Below are 17,903 nucleotides of genomic sequence, written 5' to 3' on the forward strand. Positions count from 1 at the left end.
TCTATGAAAAGGAGTAGGTAATAATTTCAACTGCTCCTTAGGAATTAAGAAAAAATAATAATCCCAGATTGCTGCGCTGAGTGCACTGAGTATCGAATACACGCAGTGAAAGCTTTCCTCCCTCACTTCCACATTACATCTTAGAATAAGAGGGGGAAAAACAGAGAGCCAAAATTGGGCTGCACTCATGTCAAAAAAGTGACTTTAAACTTTCGCTCAGGTGGATTGCCATTTCAGAGTTCTCCAAATGTCCTTCGAGCAAAGCACCATGCTTTGTAGCAAATTATCTTCTTCCTCAAAGTAAGGGCAACTTCACTCCGTTTTTCAATGGTACTGTGCATTTTAATCAACAGGATTAGGAAGATCTTGTGGCCAGAAACAAAAAAGGATGCAACTGTGATGAATGCTCATGTTTAAGTTACAGCTACCAAGGCAAAATTTACATAGCAGTTAGGAGCACCCGGGCTAAAGACGAACTACTTCAGAGTCTACTTGGGATGACAGCCATTTAGAAAGGTATTTGATGGATCACAGGCCTTAACTCTGAAAGCAGAACTATGGGAGATGCTATGCAATTACACAGTGATAAATTATGACTGGATGTTAGGTAACTATTATCTTAACGTCAGGTTCATTACTGTGTAATTTTTGAGAGAAAGCAGAGCAAAGGTAAAATTGGAGAATTGACAAAAATGCCACCTATTTTTGTCAGCATCTGGAATACGTGAGACAAAATCTTTTGGAGTAAAATATTATTAGACTTCCCTTCAAGTTGGACAGATTGGATTCTAAGCAATTCTTTAATCTTGCAGAAACAATGGGACAGTTATCTGTGCAGAGGGGGAAACAACAAACTACTCTCTAGAATCTGAGTCTTGTGAGGGAATAGACTAAAAAAAGGAAAATTTTAAAGTGAAAAGATAATATCAAGGCAAAGAAACAAAGTCACAAGCAGTTCGGTAAGAATTCAAATGGAACCTCAGTAGCAGCATTTGACTGGTGGAACTGAATGTCAAAAAGTTGGTCCAAGTGAGCTCAGTAGTAAAATTCCTATTGACGTCAACAGGGCAAGGGTTTCACTTCCAATTTACAGATCTAGCAGACACAGCAGAACTTAAGAGTCAGACAATGAGGACCAAAGGGATAGAAAGAGAATTAACTGTTGTTATTCCTGAAGTCTCTGATGTCTAAATTATCTGGGCCTGTCAACATTTTTTTCATTGCAAATCAGGTTTGACAAACACAACTGACATTCTTCACTTGACTGCACAAGAACCAGAGGAATAACAACTATGTTTGATAGTTCTTGAGAAGTCCCATAGTTAACAATTAAACTCACATTCAGATTTCATTTTTAGATTCTCTTGGAGGCCAGGAATTAAGAAATATTATCCCCAGTAAGCACACATGTTGGTTTTATTCCATAGGAGTTGACTGAAATACATCGCTGGTGGAGGTAGCTTTACTTGACCGAAGGTCTTCTTCTCCAGTGGCTAATGCCCATAAGCAGAATTGGACCGAGCAGTGAGTAACATTCCTGTTACACAGCCACCAGAAGAGTGAATACATAGAAAAACAGGCTCGTGCTGGCTGGGTCACTGCCAAAAGCATGTATTCAACTTTCTCTGGCTGAAAGCTGAAGCTGATGAATTAGACACACCCTTCAAAACAACAAAGATCAAGCTGCCTTCTCTGAAACTTACTGTAGGGAAATTAATTGTCCATTTTAAGTCCAGTGGGACAAAACCAATTCAGCAAGAATTGTACCAGCAGTGCTTCGTAGTAGTCAAGGATAGGTATTTTGATCTGAAAATATGGACAGAATTAATTTTCTTCTGTTTCAGCATTACATGTTGGTCACAAAACAAATTAAGGGTTTGATTACACATCACAGAACAGAGAAGAAAAATAAATCACAGAGTTGCTGCCAGCGCCCAACCAGAGAGAGACATTAAGCACAGAACAGAGAAATGGTGATTCAGAACATGTGATGGCTTCCATAAAAACAACCCAAAATGTTTCAATCATTTACGCATCAGATTCTAATAGACAAGTCACTGTTAGGACATCTCAGAATTGCTACACTGAAGTTCACTCAGATGTTATCACATGGCATTTTGTCTTGTGAATAAGTAGTACTCAGACTCACAGGTCTGTGCAACACCACCTCCCACAAAGCACAAATTCACATCATTCCTGATAACTTCACATATATAAATTCACAAAGCTCAATATAGAATCATCAAACAAAAACATGTTTAGTTCTGGTGTCTTGTTTTGGTTGTCAGGCTGAAGGAAATTTTTTTATTTCCCGACCAAAAAAAAGGATTTGTACTAAGGATGCACACACAAAGACAACATAGTCTCTCTCCTCTGCTAGCTAGCACATAACTCATACAGGCTTAAACCCAAACCCAGATTTCTTGCACTCTTTAGAGCGAGTTTGCTGAAGGGAGGGAGTTTGCTGAATTTTTGCCAGATTATGATTCCCTTTTCCAATTAGTTCCCCAACTGGCTGCATTTCATCAACAACTGCCAGATTAAATGCCTTACTTGACCATCTTCACCTAATACACTTTGATGTTCAGTTCTCAAGCTTCAAAATACCTTTTGGATGAAGATCAGACAGCACTAAACAGAATTACTAATTAATTAAGCAAAGTTAAATTTTAAACACTGTTTGTTGTGTTAGCCAAAAGCCTGAACAGAACAGTCTTTTTTTTTCCCTTCCTCACTGGAGATCAAAGAAGATAATTCTCCCACCCCTCCTCTACCTAAAAGGAGGTTGGGGGCAGGGAGGGAGGAGGGAAACTCATAAACTCTGGTCAGAACAGTCAGGATGACAACTGCAGCAGCAACATTTGTGTTTGATCAGTGGGCATATCAAAAGCCACATTAGTAGAACTCTGCTACAACTAGATGTGCTATTTAATGTGGTTAAGTACTTCTTAAGTGACAGCTGTCACTGTCACACAGACAGCTTACCACAGTGTTAGGTGTACCTGGAGTCCTGAATGGGCCTACAAAGTGCTGAATTCTGTTGCTGAACAGATGGGGACACCAAGTGATCATTTGTAACTGAAAGCAAAAGAAGCCAGATCTCTCTTCTCTAAAAATAGTTATACAGTGATCTTGGTTAGTAACTGGTAATAATTTTGCTTTTGAAAATCCCTTCACAGTGTAAGCTGCAAATATGCATGTTCACATAAGATGTTCTGTCTTTAAATTCTTGTCTCCTCAGATTTTTTTCCCCTGAGATTCACAAAGGAAGAAAAAGAAGAAAAAAACAGACACTACATAACCCTTTATTCAAATGGAGACTGAGTAGGTAATGTTATTAATAATGCAGGCTTTGATATCAACTTGTTCCCATCTAACTCAGATGTTCAATGGGAAAATCCTGTTTCCACCTTGCTATGATAACAGGGCCTCTGAAGGTATTTGAGCTGTAAGACTCATTTCATCAAAAATGTTTCCCATGAAGAACATCACTCTGACTCACAAAATTAGCCTTGTATAGAGAGCAGTGCTGTGGACCTGTACAGCAACATTATTTTGGCTGTGTTGAATCAGATGCACATTTGAAAAACTCTCTGATAATTAATATTCAGTAGCAGGTTTGGTGTTCCCATCTGCAGAGTCCTACATTTCACAGCAAGAGCTGGGGGAAAATAGAGACTTATCCACAACAGATCATACAAATAGAAAGCAATATAGTAACTAACAGTCCAGCAAGTACGCATAGATGCACAAGCATGTCCTTATCATATTCAGATGCAAGTGAAGAATGATACTGAAGTGATACTTTACATTCTGTAAAACATTCAGTGAAATAAAATTTTGTCTAGGCTAGACACCACCAAATTACTTAAAGTCTAGAGAGCACACAAGATCTCAAAACAAGGAATTATTTCTACACAGCAAATGCACTATTATTAATAATTATTGGGCAGCCCAAAGATCAGAATTAGAGATGGAAGTCTGCTGTGCTACACACTGCTCAAAATGCGTAAGAGGAGACAGTTTGGAGCATGCTTACTGGTGAACCAGCCCGTCCTATTGTTCTAGAGCCCCCATGTGTTTTGCATGAAGAGCTAGCTTCCCTCTGCAGCTACCTTTTGGTAGAAAACTGCAATATCCTCCTAAACAGCATAATTGTGAATTCTTGTTCAGACATAATGTTTTGAAATCTGGTCAGCAATCACTACTTGCAGCAGGGCCCAGACAGCAGCCACCATATGGCACAGGCAGCTGGGGCCAGACAAGATGGGTGCTCGGAGCAGCTCCTGAAGGGTCCTGCTGCAGGCATGGGAAGCAGTCTTCATCTCAACAGTACTTTGCCAAGAACATCCTTTTGCACCTGGATGGCTCCTTTGTCTGTAAGAACTCTACAGAAAACGTCGAATATCCCACGTTGGACCCACAAGTATCATTGAGTCCAACTCCTGGCTCCACAGAAACCACCCAAAAAACAATAACATATTTCTGAGAGCCCTGTCCAAATGCTTGAGCTCCAGCAGCTCAGGGCCATGCCCACTGCCCTTTGGTGCAGACCCTTTCCCTAACCCCCAGCTGCCCTCCCCTGACACAGCTCCATGCCATTCCCTCAGGCCCCGTTGCTGTCATAGAGCGCAGAGCTCCCTGTGCGGAGCTGCAGCCTCCTTGAGGCCTCTCCTCAGCTCCTCTGCTCTGGGCTACACAAACTGAAGAATCTCAGCTGCTCCTGCACCGTGTCCTCCAGACTCTGCACGACCTCTGTAGCTCTCCTTTGTACACCCTCCAAGGGTTTCATGTCCTTACACTGTGGGATCCAAACCTGCCCTCACCACAGAGCAGAGCAGGACAGCCCCCTCCCTCACCAGGCTGGCAGTGCTGGACGCACTTGGCTCTCCAGAACCCACTGCTGACTCATATTCCTGTTGACTCAGATGATGAAAGGGTCCGCAGTACCACACTAGAGATCCTCAAGAGGGACTATAGCTTTCCCTTAAATAAACTTTTTGTGCACACAGTTCAGGGTGCCCGGGCTCCCCTCAGCACTGAGCCCCATGCCCAGCCCCAGCTGCCATGCTGCTCCAGAGCCCCATGACAATTCCTTAGGTAGCAGCTCTTCTAATTTTGGGTATCTTGTTTTACAGCTACGATTTCTTCTCTCTTTTCGTTACCCTGACAGATTTAAATCTTTTGCTGTACAAAGTTGGGCACTTTCTATGACATCTTTTACTGGTGAAAGGACTTGAATTGTTGGATCAGATTTATAAAGAAAGAAAAATCTAATTTCTATTTTTTTGGTAGGCTGGGGGTTGGGACTTTCCATCTAACGAGAGCAGCTGGACTCTGAGCTCTTTCAAGAGCAGAAACATTGCTTCGGGTTCATTTCCACAACCCCACAGTGCTGCATTTATTATTTGCTTTTACTCACAAACTAGTTGTGGTTACAAAACACACACACACACACAGAAAAAAAAACAAAACCAAAAACAAAAAAAAACCAAGCCTCTTCCAAACAAATTACATTTTATCTTTTTCTCCACAGGAGAATAAGGTTGACTGCTACTTGTGCTTTGAGGTTTGGATATGATTGAGATGAAACATCTGTTGAGAAAAAAGGTGTGGGGCGGTCTTTTTTCTGCTAAAAATATCATGTCTTTTTTTTTCCACCAAACTTGAAACATGTGATGAAATTCAACTTTTAAAATATAACCCTGGAGCTACTTGAAACTATAAAAGTCTCCTCAGTATCTGAGGCAAGTCAGAATTTCCACTGTTCAAGCTGGGCTTTTATGAAGAGCAGACTTTAGAAAAAGCTGTAATCTGTCTAGGTAACAAAGGGCACTTGTTCTGCCTGGTGAGGTAAAACTTTGGGTTTCTGTAGCTACTGCAGCAGAAGTGGAGTTGAAGCACACAAAAGCACCCTGACTGATACACACTTTGAATTTGGAACAGCAACGGGCAAAAGCAATATGCCTTTCACTGAAATTGCCTCTGTATGTCTGCATGTACATGCCTGTGTGTTTGTAAGGTTCAGAAGATGACAGGTTGTTGTGTCTCAGCTCTCCTGTGCTAAGGTTCAGGCAGTTATCTAGCTTGGCAGCCATCTAGCCATCCACATAAAATGATGACTCCTGAATTAAATGCCAGCTAGATAGCTCCTACTTCTAAATGCATGACAGAAATACAAGAACTATTTAATCCTGCCATAAACCATACCCTCACATCAGGCACACAGAGATAGGAAACCCCTCCAGGTGGGAGGGTCTTACAGGAGCATGCACACGGGATCTAAACAAAAGCCTATTGAAGAAAGCTATCAAAATCTCAGCAAAAGGAGTGCTCTGAAACTTGCTTTCCAGACTGTGTCAAGGTCAAGTCAAACACAAGAGAATGGGCAATGTTAGGAATATCTGGGAGTTAAAGCAGGACTTGTTGCCTACTGAATACAGTATTCAAGGTTTGTAAAATGAATTTTATGTTTCATGTAAAGGCCAGAAGTTTGAAATGAATATATTATCTTCTGAAATAGCAAGGGCCAAAACTTACTTCAATTACAAGAGCAAAACCTGGAATAATTCCATGAACACCAGCATGAGAGTATTATCTGGCCCCAAATCTTTGCCTGGAAATATGCTCTAGTTTCACATGGGTAAAAAAGAGAGAGTCACAAGAGAGTCAGAGAAGAATGGCATTTTGACTCACTTTTCAAAAACATGTTTAATAAAACCTCCACAATCTGTGGTCAAAGCTACAAGAAAAATAACTGGTAATAATCGTTGCTGGGAAATTAAAAGTAGAAAAGGATCTTTGTTCTTCAAGTAGAATAAATGAAACCACTGGTATTCATCATGTTTCCAAAGAAATTGTTTTCAAACTCCAAACTGACTTGTTCCCATATTTCATTCTTTGTTCTCGGTGGTGTATGTCCTGGGGCAAAGTTCAAGAACATTTTTATATTGCTGTACACTTACAGTAACATACCTTTACCTCTGCACCATACATGAGATCTCTCCCAAATGCTCTTGAGGTCATCAGTTTGCCATGTGTACCTGATGGCATATCTTGCACCTGAGCCCCAGCCTCCCAGAACAATCACTACAGCTGAGGCAGGGGAGCAGGACTGGCAGAGCTGGCTAGCTCTAACCCAGCCACCTGGGTTAGTGATAATTGTTTGACAGCCCTACCCATGCAGTGGGCAGCCAGCTGTGCACCAGCACGCACTCCTGGGAGCACAGTGATCGCTGCCCAACCTACATGAAAGGAACAGCTCACTTGGATATGCCTACACATGCTCCTTCTCTGAATCACAATATTGACATCTTGAGGAAAAAGTCAATGTCCCAGACTGATTTGGTGAGTCCTGATTACTCAGGTCCAGTACTTTTATCTCTCATGCACAGAGCATGAGTCTCACGTCACTGGTACCCATTTCTTGCCCCTGTCTCAGTCCTCCTACACAGAGCTTCCCTCAGGCTTCATACACTAGTGTGAACAAGCAGCTGGATGCCATGGTCTGCTGTCTAAGCTCACTTCTGGGATCTGGAAGGTAATTGCTATAGTGTCCTTCTCTTTGATGAGATCTCCTAAGCTATTTCCTTTTGCTCTTTGATTCTCCTGCTTCTCATATGCATCCTTGAGGAGAAGCAACCCAACTAACAGCTAGACTTAAGTTTTCATCAGTTACAGTTCCAAGAGACTTTTTGTCTCCTAGCAAAATAGTTCATGACTGCCACAGAGCTGTGAGTGAATGAATATACTTATTGTTAATTGATCATTTTTAATGACAACTCAGAAGGAGCGTTAGCTTCTCTATTCAAGTAGGAAAAGTTGCAGTCTTATGTAAAAGGAAAAACTATAGAAAACTAATATTGTTATAAACGCTCAAACAGAAATATAATGTTATTTTAAAAGCTTTCCATGTGTAAGGTGTTCACTAAGTGTCAACTTTTTGCTTCTTGAAGTACTTCTTGATTTCCCTTTTCATTACCTTGGTTTTCTACAGAAATACTTTCTATACTTCACACAAAATTAATATTAAAATCTGGCTTTCTTCAGTCACCCTAAAGAACAGAGACCACTTGTAACTTAGGAAAGTTTTACTGTGTAGTATATTTTCAAATCCTCTCTCCATAACATTCTAAGGGATAGAAGAACAGGCATAGATGCAAGAAATCCCAGGCTCTGTTCTCAGCTCTGCCACTGTGTCCTTGCATTGAGGAATAAACACTTCCCAGGACTGCTGAATGATCTGAATATAGAGATCGCTGTAGAACTATTACTTACAGCAGGTGTGATCTTCCCAGTCCAACACAGAGAATTAATAACCACATCAAAATCCTCAAACCACAAACAAAACACACCGTTTATCAAAAGCAACCAGGCGGCACCAGCAGGAGCTGGGGGGCTGGCAGCTACATAGAGAGATACCCGTGCACAGGGAACAGAGCAGCAGAGCATGTTCCCTCTGCACAGCAGTGGCTCAGTGCGAGGGGCAGGCTCACCTCTGAGGTGACAGAACAGCTCCCCTTTCAGCACCATTCTGTGCTCTGCTTGCCAGCATGGATAGGAGCTGTTAGACAGCACAGAGGGTTGTTTTGGAAATACCTGGAGACCACTAACTCATTGCACGCAGCTACAGACAGCCATTGGATGGCAACAGCCTTTCATCACTACTGACCTGGCTGCACTTGAAACAGCAGCTCCAGAAGTAAAAGCTTCTGATCCAAATACCAACCCCCCTCAAATGGAACAGCTAATGTTAAGAAGCACTTGTACAATTTAAAAAAAATAAAAAACTAAGTGCCTTATGCCATAAGATTTTCCTCCCACTCATGGCAAACAGCCTACCTGCTTTTATAATTTCCTGGATCTGTGTATGACCACAGGAAAACTTCTGCTAATCCTACCAGTCTCATGTTCTTTGGTGACTTTTATTCTAACTGCCAAACTAAGCAGTTTTCTCTTGGCACTTTCCACTGCTCCTTTCCCCTCCTCCCTCTGTGTTCTTTGGTACTTCTTCCAGCTCACGGTCCCTGGCTTATCGGCTGCCAGTCCAGCAGGGACTGCTTGTGTGTTGGACATGGGTGGCTGGTACCAGTGGGACAGCATGAAGCTGAAGGTATCTCTCAAATTTCTTTCATTTTGTTTTATGTAGTAGAAAAGAGTCATTGGAAATATTTTGACAAGTGAAAAAACTTCAACCAGTGAGCAAATGATCATCAGACTGAGGCAGTCACGTAGCATATACCTGTGTACAGCAAATCCATGGTAAGAGAGGAGATTTAGCAACAAGTCATTAAAATGCTGAATTCACATACAGCAACCGACCCAGACTGACCACGAGAGTGCTTTTATGGTAGAATTATTTGCCCTATTTGCAATATCAGTGGTGAACAGGTATCTGGTTTAAGAGCATGACAGGAAAACAGAAGTACATCAATAGTACTGAGTAATAACAACAGTACTAGGATAAAGCAACTTCATTTGTGTACAAGATGCAGTCTATGTGTTTTTATAGATGTACTGATGTTTCATGAAAATACACAGGAAATTACTTATGCCTTAGAAAATCAATGAAAAAACATAATAAACAGAGGCATTAACTAGGAAGGTGCATGCAGCTCAAAAAAACTGTCTTTTGTTACAGACTCATAGCTCAGCCTAGCAGGTTACAGAAAGGTGTTGCAACTAAGATGAACAAAAAAGTAAAGTAAGAAGTGTATTGCATGCAAATTGCATTTCCATAGCATGCTTGGTGCACCTCCAACCTTTTGTCAAGAGAAAAATAATCAAGACGTCATCCTTGAGTAACAAATGAAACAGGGCAGATTGCTATCAGATGAGGCAGCTCCTCTGACAGGTACAGGACTAGACTGATCTGACAGATGTGTAAGATTTCTAGTTAGCAGAAACACTTAAGTCATCATTTTCAAGAGAATGGTGACATGAGAAATCACATTACCACATACCTAATTTGAGTGATAAGTTTTGTGTCTCCTGAGTTTAGAGATTTCACCTTTAACACCAGAATGCAGCTGATGAGGACTGATAGCTATATCCCACTGGGCTTTACAGAGGTTGTATTGCCAGAACTAGGAAATTGCCTCTTTTCTGTGATCAGTCTCTGTCAGAGTGGGATTTTCCTGCTACTGGTTCAGAAATTACAGGCAGGGAGAAAACAGGGTTCAGATGTCCAGATGACAGTCCACTTCATACAGACACAGAGTGGTCAGACAAGAAAACTCTCCTGTCCACAGGCTTAGCTGTAGCCATTTCCCAAAAGCTCAGGGGAAAGGAGGTGAAAAACATTCTGGAGAAAGAGCAGGTCTCTCGAATGATTCATTAAGAAGCTTGCTTATACCTTGAAGAGCAGAGATACAACTGGGTGTCACAACTGAACACATTAGCAACTGAAAAAAAAACAGGTAACTTTGAGCCACTTGTGTATCATCATGATGGAAGAGGGACTTGCTATTTGACACCATTTTCTGTTCCTGCTTGCCACTTTGGCTTCCCCACTGAGATGAAATGAAAAATATCTCCTAACATCCGTGCTAATTTTTCAACTTCTTCCAGAGCCATCCCCAGTCAACTCAGTTCCACTGAGATACTATTCTAACTAGCGATGAGGTAAATCCATGCTCCTAGTTATCCTAGCTGGGAAGACTGAAGGACAAGCTGCCTATGCAGATATTGCTGGGTAGCAGATCTGTATGAACAAGCATGAGAAGTGTATACATAGTCATGGCAGACTGCACATCACAAGTACTCTAAGTCTGACAAATGAAAGTCTCTGAAATAGAGAGAGCACTGGTAACATTGGAATGAATGTTGCAAATAAATCCACTATAGAAACTTTCTAATTGAATTATTTTTATATTATTAGTGAAAGAGGAAGAAGGGAATCAGAATATGACTGACTAATATAATAAGAGATAGAGGTTTCCATCAGTCCATTTCCTATCAAGAAGAATTACCAACCATGTAAGAGAAAATTAAAAAATTCAATTTTCGGCAGTTTTCCCCACAGTGAAATCAGAGGCAGGTGCTGGATATAACGGACGATACTGGTCAAACTGTTTCTTTCTGCACAGCACTCAGTAAACAGAGTCGCCACTATTGAGTTCTAACCTCTTGTCATGCAGCAACATTGAGTCAACAATCCGCTCTCATGGCTTAATGCTTTTGATGTTTACTTTGTTCTTTCTATAGTTCAAAAGAAAGCACTAATGCACCAGTCCTCTTACCAAATACAATCTTAATCCCAGAATCCCGAGCCTTTTGCTGTTGGCCAGTTAAGTCTGTTAAGACGAAAGGATTTGATCAAGCTTTACATAACAACACAGAAGTTAAATCCAGCAAAGAGAGCTCTTTTTATCTGTACTGCTCAGACGGCTAAGAGATGAAAAAAAGAGAGGGAGAAAAAAAAGGTAATGAACTTGGCTATGTAAAACAAAATAAGGAATTCAATTATTTCTCTTATTGCCACTTTGTCTTTTCAGTGAGTCTTCTAAAGAACTTGGATTTATTCTCCAATAAGGTCTCCAAATGTGAATGCTATAGCTTTTCCTTCATCCAGAAGAACTGTGGCACCTGCTGTGCTTTTTTTTTCAAATGTGAGAAATGTTTCTTTTTCATCAGCAGTTTTCCTGATTTAAAAAATAAATAATTTAAAAATATATATAAAGTAAGCATTGTAGGTCAAAATACTATGAGAAGAGGAAAATGATTTTGTACTTGGGAAACAGATGGACAGTTTAGAGGAAAGGTGGGACATAAATAATTTCAAGTAATTAATACTATATGATACTTCTAATGTGAAATCTTTATTTTTTTTCCCCTTAAACTAATTGTCCCCATCCCTACTGTGTATTTATAAAGGCAGAACATAGTGCAGTGATGCTTGCTTGACACATGGTAGAGGTGGGATCAAGGCTTTGTTTTTCCACTCGTGTCCTTTGTGAGAGTTGCCCAATTAACCATTTCTCAGCATGTCACATCGCCCTATCTTGAAGCTAGTTACCAAATCTTTTGGATTACATGAATGTACAGATACAAAACACGTTACACCTGTACATATGTAAAGATTGTGATGTCAGCTACTTCATAAGAAATGAGGTGCATCAGAAGTAAAAACGCAAAACTGCTCTTGCTAATATTAAGCTGAAAAGCCTAAATATAAATCTAACAAAAACAGTCCTGTTGCTGACTAGTTTAAAAATATTGTTTATTTTATATTCTGACTGCTAAGCAACACAATTCTTCACAACAACTACGAAATAATTAGAGGTAAGCAAAAGAAAGAATAAGACAGAAAAAAATCAAGTTATTCACCTTGTTGGCACTTAATATCCTGTATTAAATAGATTCTACTATAATTCTGAGAATTAATACGCCATCTTTTACTATAGTTACATCCTACTACAAGCAGAAGAGAAAAGTGCAGTGATGCTAATAATGAAACATTTTGTTGTGCTTTAACCCAGCAGGTGGCTCAGCACCACGCAGTCATTTGCTCACTCCCCCCCTTCCCAGTGGAATGAAGGAGAAAATAAATAAAAAATCCAAACAAGTAGAACTCCTGGGTTGAAATAAAACTACTTACTAAGACAGATAAAGGGAAAAGAAAACAATTACAACTATATATACACACACAAATATATATATACACGTGTGTGTGTATATATATATGTATGTGTATAAGAAGTGATGCAGAAGCAATTCCTCACAACCCCCAACCAATGTCCAGCTAGTTCCCCAAGAAGCAGAAGATAGATATTCATAACATGGAGAATCTTTCAAAATCTATTTCAGCATTCTGCCTGCACCTCCATTTTCTTGTTTCTCCACATTCTGAAGTGTTTTATCTGGTGTGCACAACATATCCTAAATACATACAAACACTTAATGATCTTAGCCGCAATGTAGATGATGCAGACACAATTCCTTATTTCACTGAAACCTATTTTTCTGTTCAATGTGAAAAATTACTTTTGCAATGGCTGGTGCTTAAAATGAGTCTCCTTCCAGCAGCTCTTTAGGCTTTTTCAGCTCAGTCTCAGCGCCCCCAAAGAATGGCATTACACCACTATTACCTTAAAAGCACTGCTATTTTGCGTCCTTTTTTGATCACAGGTAAGAGCAATGTTTTTTGATCACTGGTAAGCAATGTAGAGCAATTGCTTAAGATTTCTTTGCTATGAATCAATCAGTAGTCTCTGGAAGGAACCTGATAGCAGAATATTATGGAGAAAGATGCTCCAAAAACCACTCACTTATGGTCAGAGAAGGAAGCAAAAGGCAACTAATGACACAAGCTGATCACTCAAAGGAAATATAGGGAAGATGTCAGTAACTTAGTACATAATAAAAATAGTAGTAACAATGAATATTAATATCTTTTGACATGAAAGAAGTATTTTCGGTATCTGCAGTTTCACCAATACAAACAATCCCACTCGTTGTACAAGCAAGGTAAGACAAGTACAACTACTAGGCTATAAAAAATAATTATTATTCTTAATAAATATTTATTAATAATTAATGTTTATTATTAAATAGGCTAATAGAAATAATAATCTCTGTTGTGATTTGAGCTTAAATTTACAGCTTGATTCTGGCAATTGGATTTTGTCAATAAACAAAAGGGAGAGGACCCAACCTAACATCCATACTTTGTAAGCATATTCAGTGCAGCAAATTCTTCCTCAGGTACTGAACAATCTGAGGCTGCTAAAGAATACGCAGCACATAATTACACACAAAGTATTCCTGACCTCTCTAAGCTCTACCTCTGTCCCCCTTTTATTTAGAGTAATTTATGATCTTAACAATTTAAAATTAAAATCAATATAAAATTGATTATAGAATTTTGTTACAACCCCAGTCATCTTTTCAACAGAAGTGTCAACCACTAAGAGCAAACAACTTGATTATAAAAAGAATGCACTTTCCAAGTAAAGCTTGACATAGTTTGCTGCTCCAAATGAGTGAGGCAAATTGTTTCCACTACCCCATAGTAAAAATCTAGCACACAGCCTGTGCAACTACTTGTTATGCTAGAGAGTGTAACTCAGAGAGTTTCTGTCAACTCATTTCCTTGTTTTTGGGAAGAATGACTAACAATGTCATCAAACTAATCTCATCCATTCATCAATCCCCAGTTGTCTAACAGAAGCTCAACTGGTGTGCTCAGCAGTGTATTCTGACCTTACTGAATGTCTCTGAAGGCCCTGCCCACTCAGTGATTCTATCCCATTGCGAGGAGAGGCCAGTCACAGTGGAATAGATGAGATGAGACTTGGAAACAAGAAATTACCTGAAGCAGTGATGATTCCATTCATATTCAAGAGAAATGTATTGTGTAAGAGTTTCTGATCTTTTATAAATTAATGCAATAGTTTCCAAACTTGGTTTATGCATCACAGAAGGGTGAGCAGCACAGCACAAAACTAAATGCAAACATTTCCAGTGATCACATTCACCACTTCTGCTGGATACAGTAATATTTACCACTGCTATGCTGCCAATGGAAGTACCTGGACAAAAATTGAGCTCCTTATTGAATATATTTGGTCTCTATGATATAACTGGTTGACCTTTTTGATAACAGGAGCACAGTGATACAGAATATACAAATAATACCCTACTCCCATCACGTCAGTTTTGCCCAGGAAATGAAACATTGTCATCATATCAAGAGCTGCACTGTTATATATGCATTCCTATATGGGACGTGTTCGTTGACTTATTCCAATATCCCTTAATATGAATCACAAAGTTTTGTTCTTTAAATACCTTCTAGATGAAAGTGCTCATCACCAATAGAGTCTCTGTAGCCTTCTCCAGACAAATCCTGTTAAAAAAAAAGAAGAAAAATTAATACAAAGGTATTAAGAAGATACATATATCATCACTAGGATTAATTAAAAACACTAAATGGAGCATTAATGTCAATTTCTAGAAAAGTAGTCAATGCATCTGGTGCTATTTTAGAATGTTCTGGGCATATTCTAAGACAAAAATTGAATAGAGATCAACAGATTGTGTTCATATACAAGTCCTTTTACAGAATACTTTAATATTTAGCATTTCAACATTCTGTCAATCAAGCAAGATAAAAAAAAATCTCTGAATGGAAATGATAAAGGAAAAATAAGCCCTTCAATACCCACAGAGGAATGTTATCACTTGGTTCCCCCAAACAGAAAACTTTCATGTGCCAGAGGTCGCCCAAGAAAAGCAGATACCAGAGTCTGAAGAGCTGCTTGATACTTCTGTCCCGAAATTAATGAAATTTTGTCAGCCCCAGTATGTCTAGTGGAACACAGAAGTGGTCACGGATACTCAGATGATTTTATCTCAAACACAAAAAACAGTTCTCTAATGGTGCTGAAGTTGTAATAAGGGCATCAGGGTTGTAAAAAGGGCATCAGTTGGATTTGGAGCTAATCCCACTTATAAAGATCCTGAAGAGCATTCTTACGCTCCTATTAGCAGATCATTCCAGCTCCATCTCTCCACACCAGCTAAGCCATAAGCTATCACAGCTAGCCTTCTATTTTGCCTTCTTCCATTCATTCCGAATACTCCAAGCATTACCATAATGTCACTGATCTTACGTTACAGCCCATCTCCTTAGATTTTCTACAAACACTCAGCCACTGATAAATATTTATGGTGATGAAGAAGGATATGGCCTTGAAAAGTTCAAGTGTTGCACTCACAGCTATTTCAACTTCACCTACAAAAACGTATCAGGAACACAGAGCCAGCACTCTCAGCGTTAACCTGGGGACTGTGAGTAGACACTAGGGAGCTTTTGGCACAAGGCGAGAATAAGAGAAAAAACTGTGAAAATGAAGGTCTGGTTGTGTTCATAGCTTTATGTTCAAGCAGCTTTATCACGATGAATGCAGTTCATCTCTTTTTCCCAAAGAAGCTGACAGAGGTTCTTTTCTACCTTGCACATGCCTAAATGTTATTCTTAAGATTAGTTATCCAAAAGTAACTCAGCCACAAAAGCATATCTTAGGAACTCTTCAGCATTAGTTTCTGCAGAAGCATCTTAAAAATCAAATTCCATAAACAGTGAGATTTGATTAGGGGTTACCTAGCCCAGAGACCCTGAAAATATTGCTCTCTTCAGGGGCAGATACCCTGACATTTGGCCCAAAGATAAATTTGACAGCATTAGGAAACACTGTCAACCTGGTACAGCATGCTGGGATTTAGCATAGCATGACACTGCTATAAAAACTGTCAGAAGCAAATCACAAAAGCTAGTTTGTTTATTTGAGTTTTTCTTCTAGAAGAAGAGGCCCCTTATGAACAAGTGCTAATTAATATCTATCGCTGACTTAAAAATAATGGAAGAAATGGACATCATGATTCCTCAATCCATATCATGTTTCCTCAAGGAAGACGGTCTTTCCAGCAACTTGCAATATTAATATACTTTTGTTTAGTAAAATTCCTCCATGTCATCATTTTCCAGAAGCTCTCAGAGCACAGCCTGACTGCTCTCCCAAACAATGAGATACATACAAGTGACTGCAGGAGCACATGTGGCCCTCCTGCTCTGTCCCACAGTGGCAAGTATATAATAACTGCTTCTTTATTGAAGACAGAATTCCTGCTCCCTCCATCTGGTTCTCTGGGGAAAATATTTCTGATTTTCTGATCAGCAACTATGCAACGAGAAGATATGACCTTAATAGTGATGCTTCTGTAAGGAGGAAGCTAATTGGTAGCCTTCTTCTCTTAACGTTTTAACAAAGCAAATGGTGCATGTGGTTATCAAATGTTGCCTGCCAAAATGTTGTCATTAATTCAACCTCTACAAAAATCACAAGTCATTAATTTTTATGATTTTTTCAAAAGATGCCACTTACAAATTAGCATGCATTTGTTGATGGAAAAGGTACCATTAAGTCACTCAGTGCAGATGAACGGAGATGAAGGAGAGAAGCAGTAAAGCATTAATATTCTACATGCAAGCTTCCTTAGTTTCTCACTGTTAATCATTACATGATTAATCATTACAATATGTTTCATATTCTAGTCTAGTTTCACTCATTCTCTAGCTCCTAGTTATTTAAATTGAAGAGTAGTAACTTAATGCAAGTATATTTCCAATAAAGTAGCTTCCCTTAAATCAAATTATTATAAATCACCAAATTCTGGTGCTTTGATGATGATGTCGAACCACAGCATTACTGTTAAACACCACAGAAACAGACAATCCATCCCAAAATCAATGACTGCATCATTTGAATGTTTTGGTGACTTATTTCATAGAAACATAGAACAGATTGAGTTGGAGAGGACCTTAAGGATCATCAAATTCCAACCCCTGTGCAACAGGTAGGGCTGTATTTAAGCAGAATTCCTCAACTCCCACTCATATGTATTCTGTGAGAGTACGATTGTGATCTGTGCTGCCTTTAATAAGCAGGTGAGAAAGGTGTGAGCAACTCTTACGATTCTACAGGAGGGGAAAATTAAAAGAAAGGAAGAAACCTTATCACTCGTCTTATTACCACTAACTCTTCTTTCGAAAACCCCAGGAGAATAACCAGGATGTCTTTAGCACTACTGAGACACGTGTCACAAGCTGGATAAACACCAAAGCGAACCTGCTTGAGAAAAGAATTCTGGGTGGCTTATGCAAACTCACATTCAAAAATAAAGTACAAAAGCTAAGCTAGTATCAGATAAAACAATTCTGACTGCAGCTGGTACTGTAGAAGAAGTATTCTCCCAGTAATCTGCAACAACTCCCTTAATGTGAATAGAACAGTGCATCTACCACCAGCTAGTCTAATTCAGAAAGTGAAGGGGAACAATAGGACAGGGTAAATGTGTAAAACAACTCACAGCTCAATAAATTCTAGTGCAAAGAGAACATT

At 39.4% G+C, this 17,903-nt stretch overlaps 1 protein-coding gene across 4 annotated transcripts in view; it reads right to left on the reverse strand.

Moving 5' to 3' along the window:
• Positions 1-17,903, reverse strand: part of NKD1 (NKD inhibitor of Wnt signaling pathway 1) — a 137,790-nt gene that overhangs the window by 29,115 nt on the left and 90,772 nt on the right. For all 4 annotated transcript variants that reach the window (XM_085234890.1, XM_085234888.1, XM_085234889.1 and 1 more), the window contains one exon: positions 14,791-14,848. In XM_085234890.1, coding sequence (XP_085091016.1) covers positions 14,791-14,848 — 58 coding nt within the window. The remainder of the gene's footprint in view (positions 1-14,790; positions 14,849-17,903) is intronic.

This window comes from Meleagris gallopavo, chromosome 13, assembly GCF_905368555.1.
Source record: "Meleagris gallopavo chromosome 13, MGAL_WU_HG_1.1, whole genome shotgun sequence".
In the NCBI taxonomy this organism is placed as follows: Eukaryota; Metazoa; Chordata; class Aves; order Galliformes; family Phasianidae; genus Meleagris; species Meleagris gallopavo.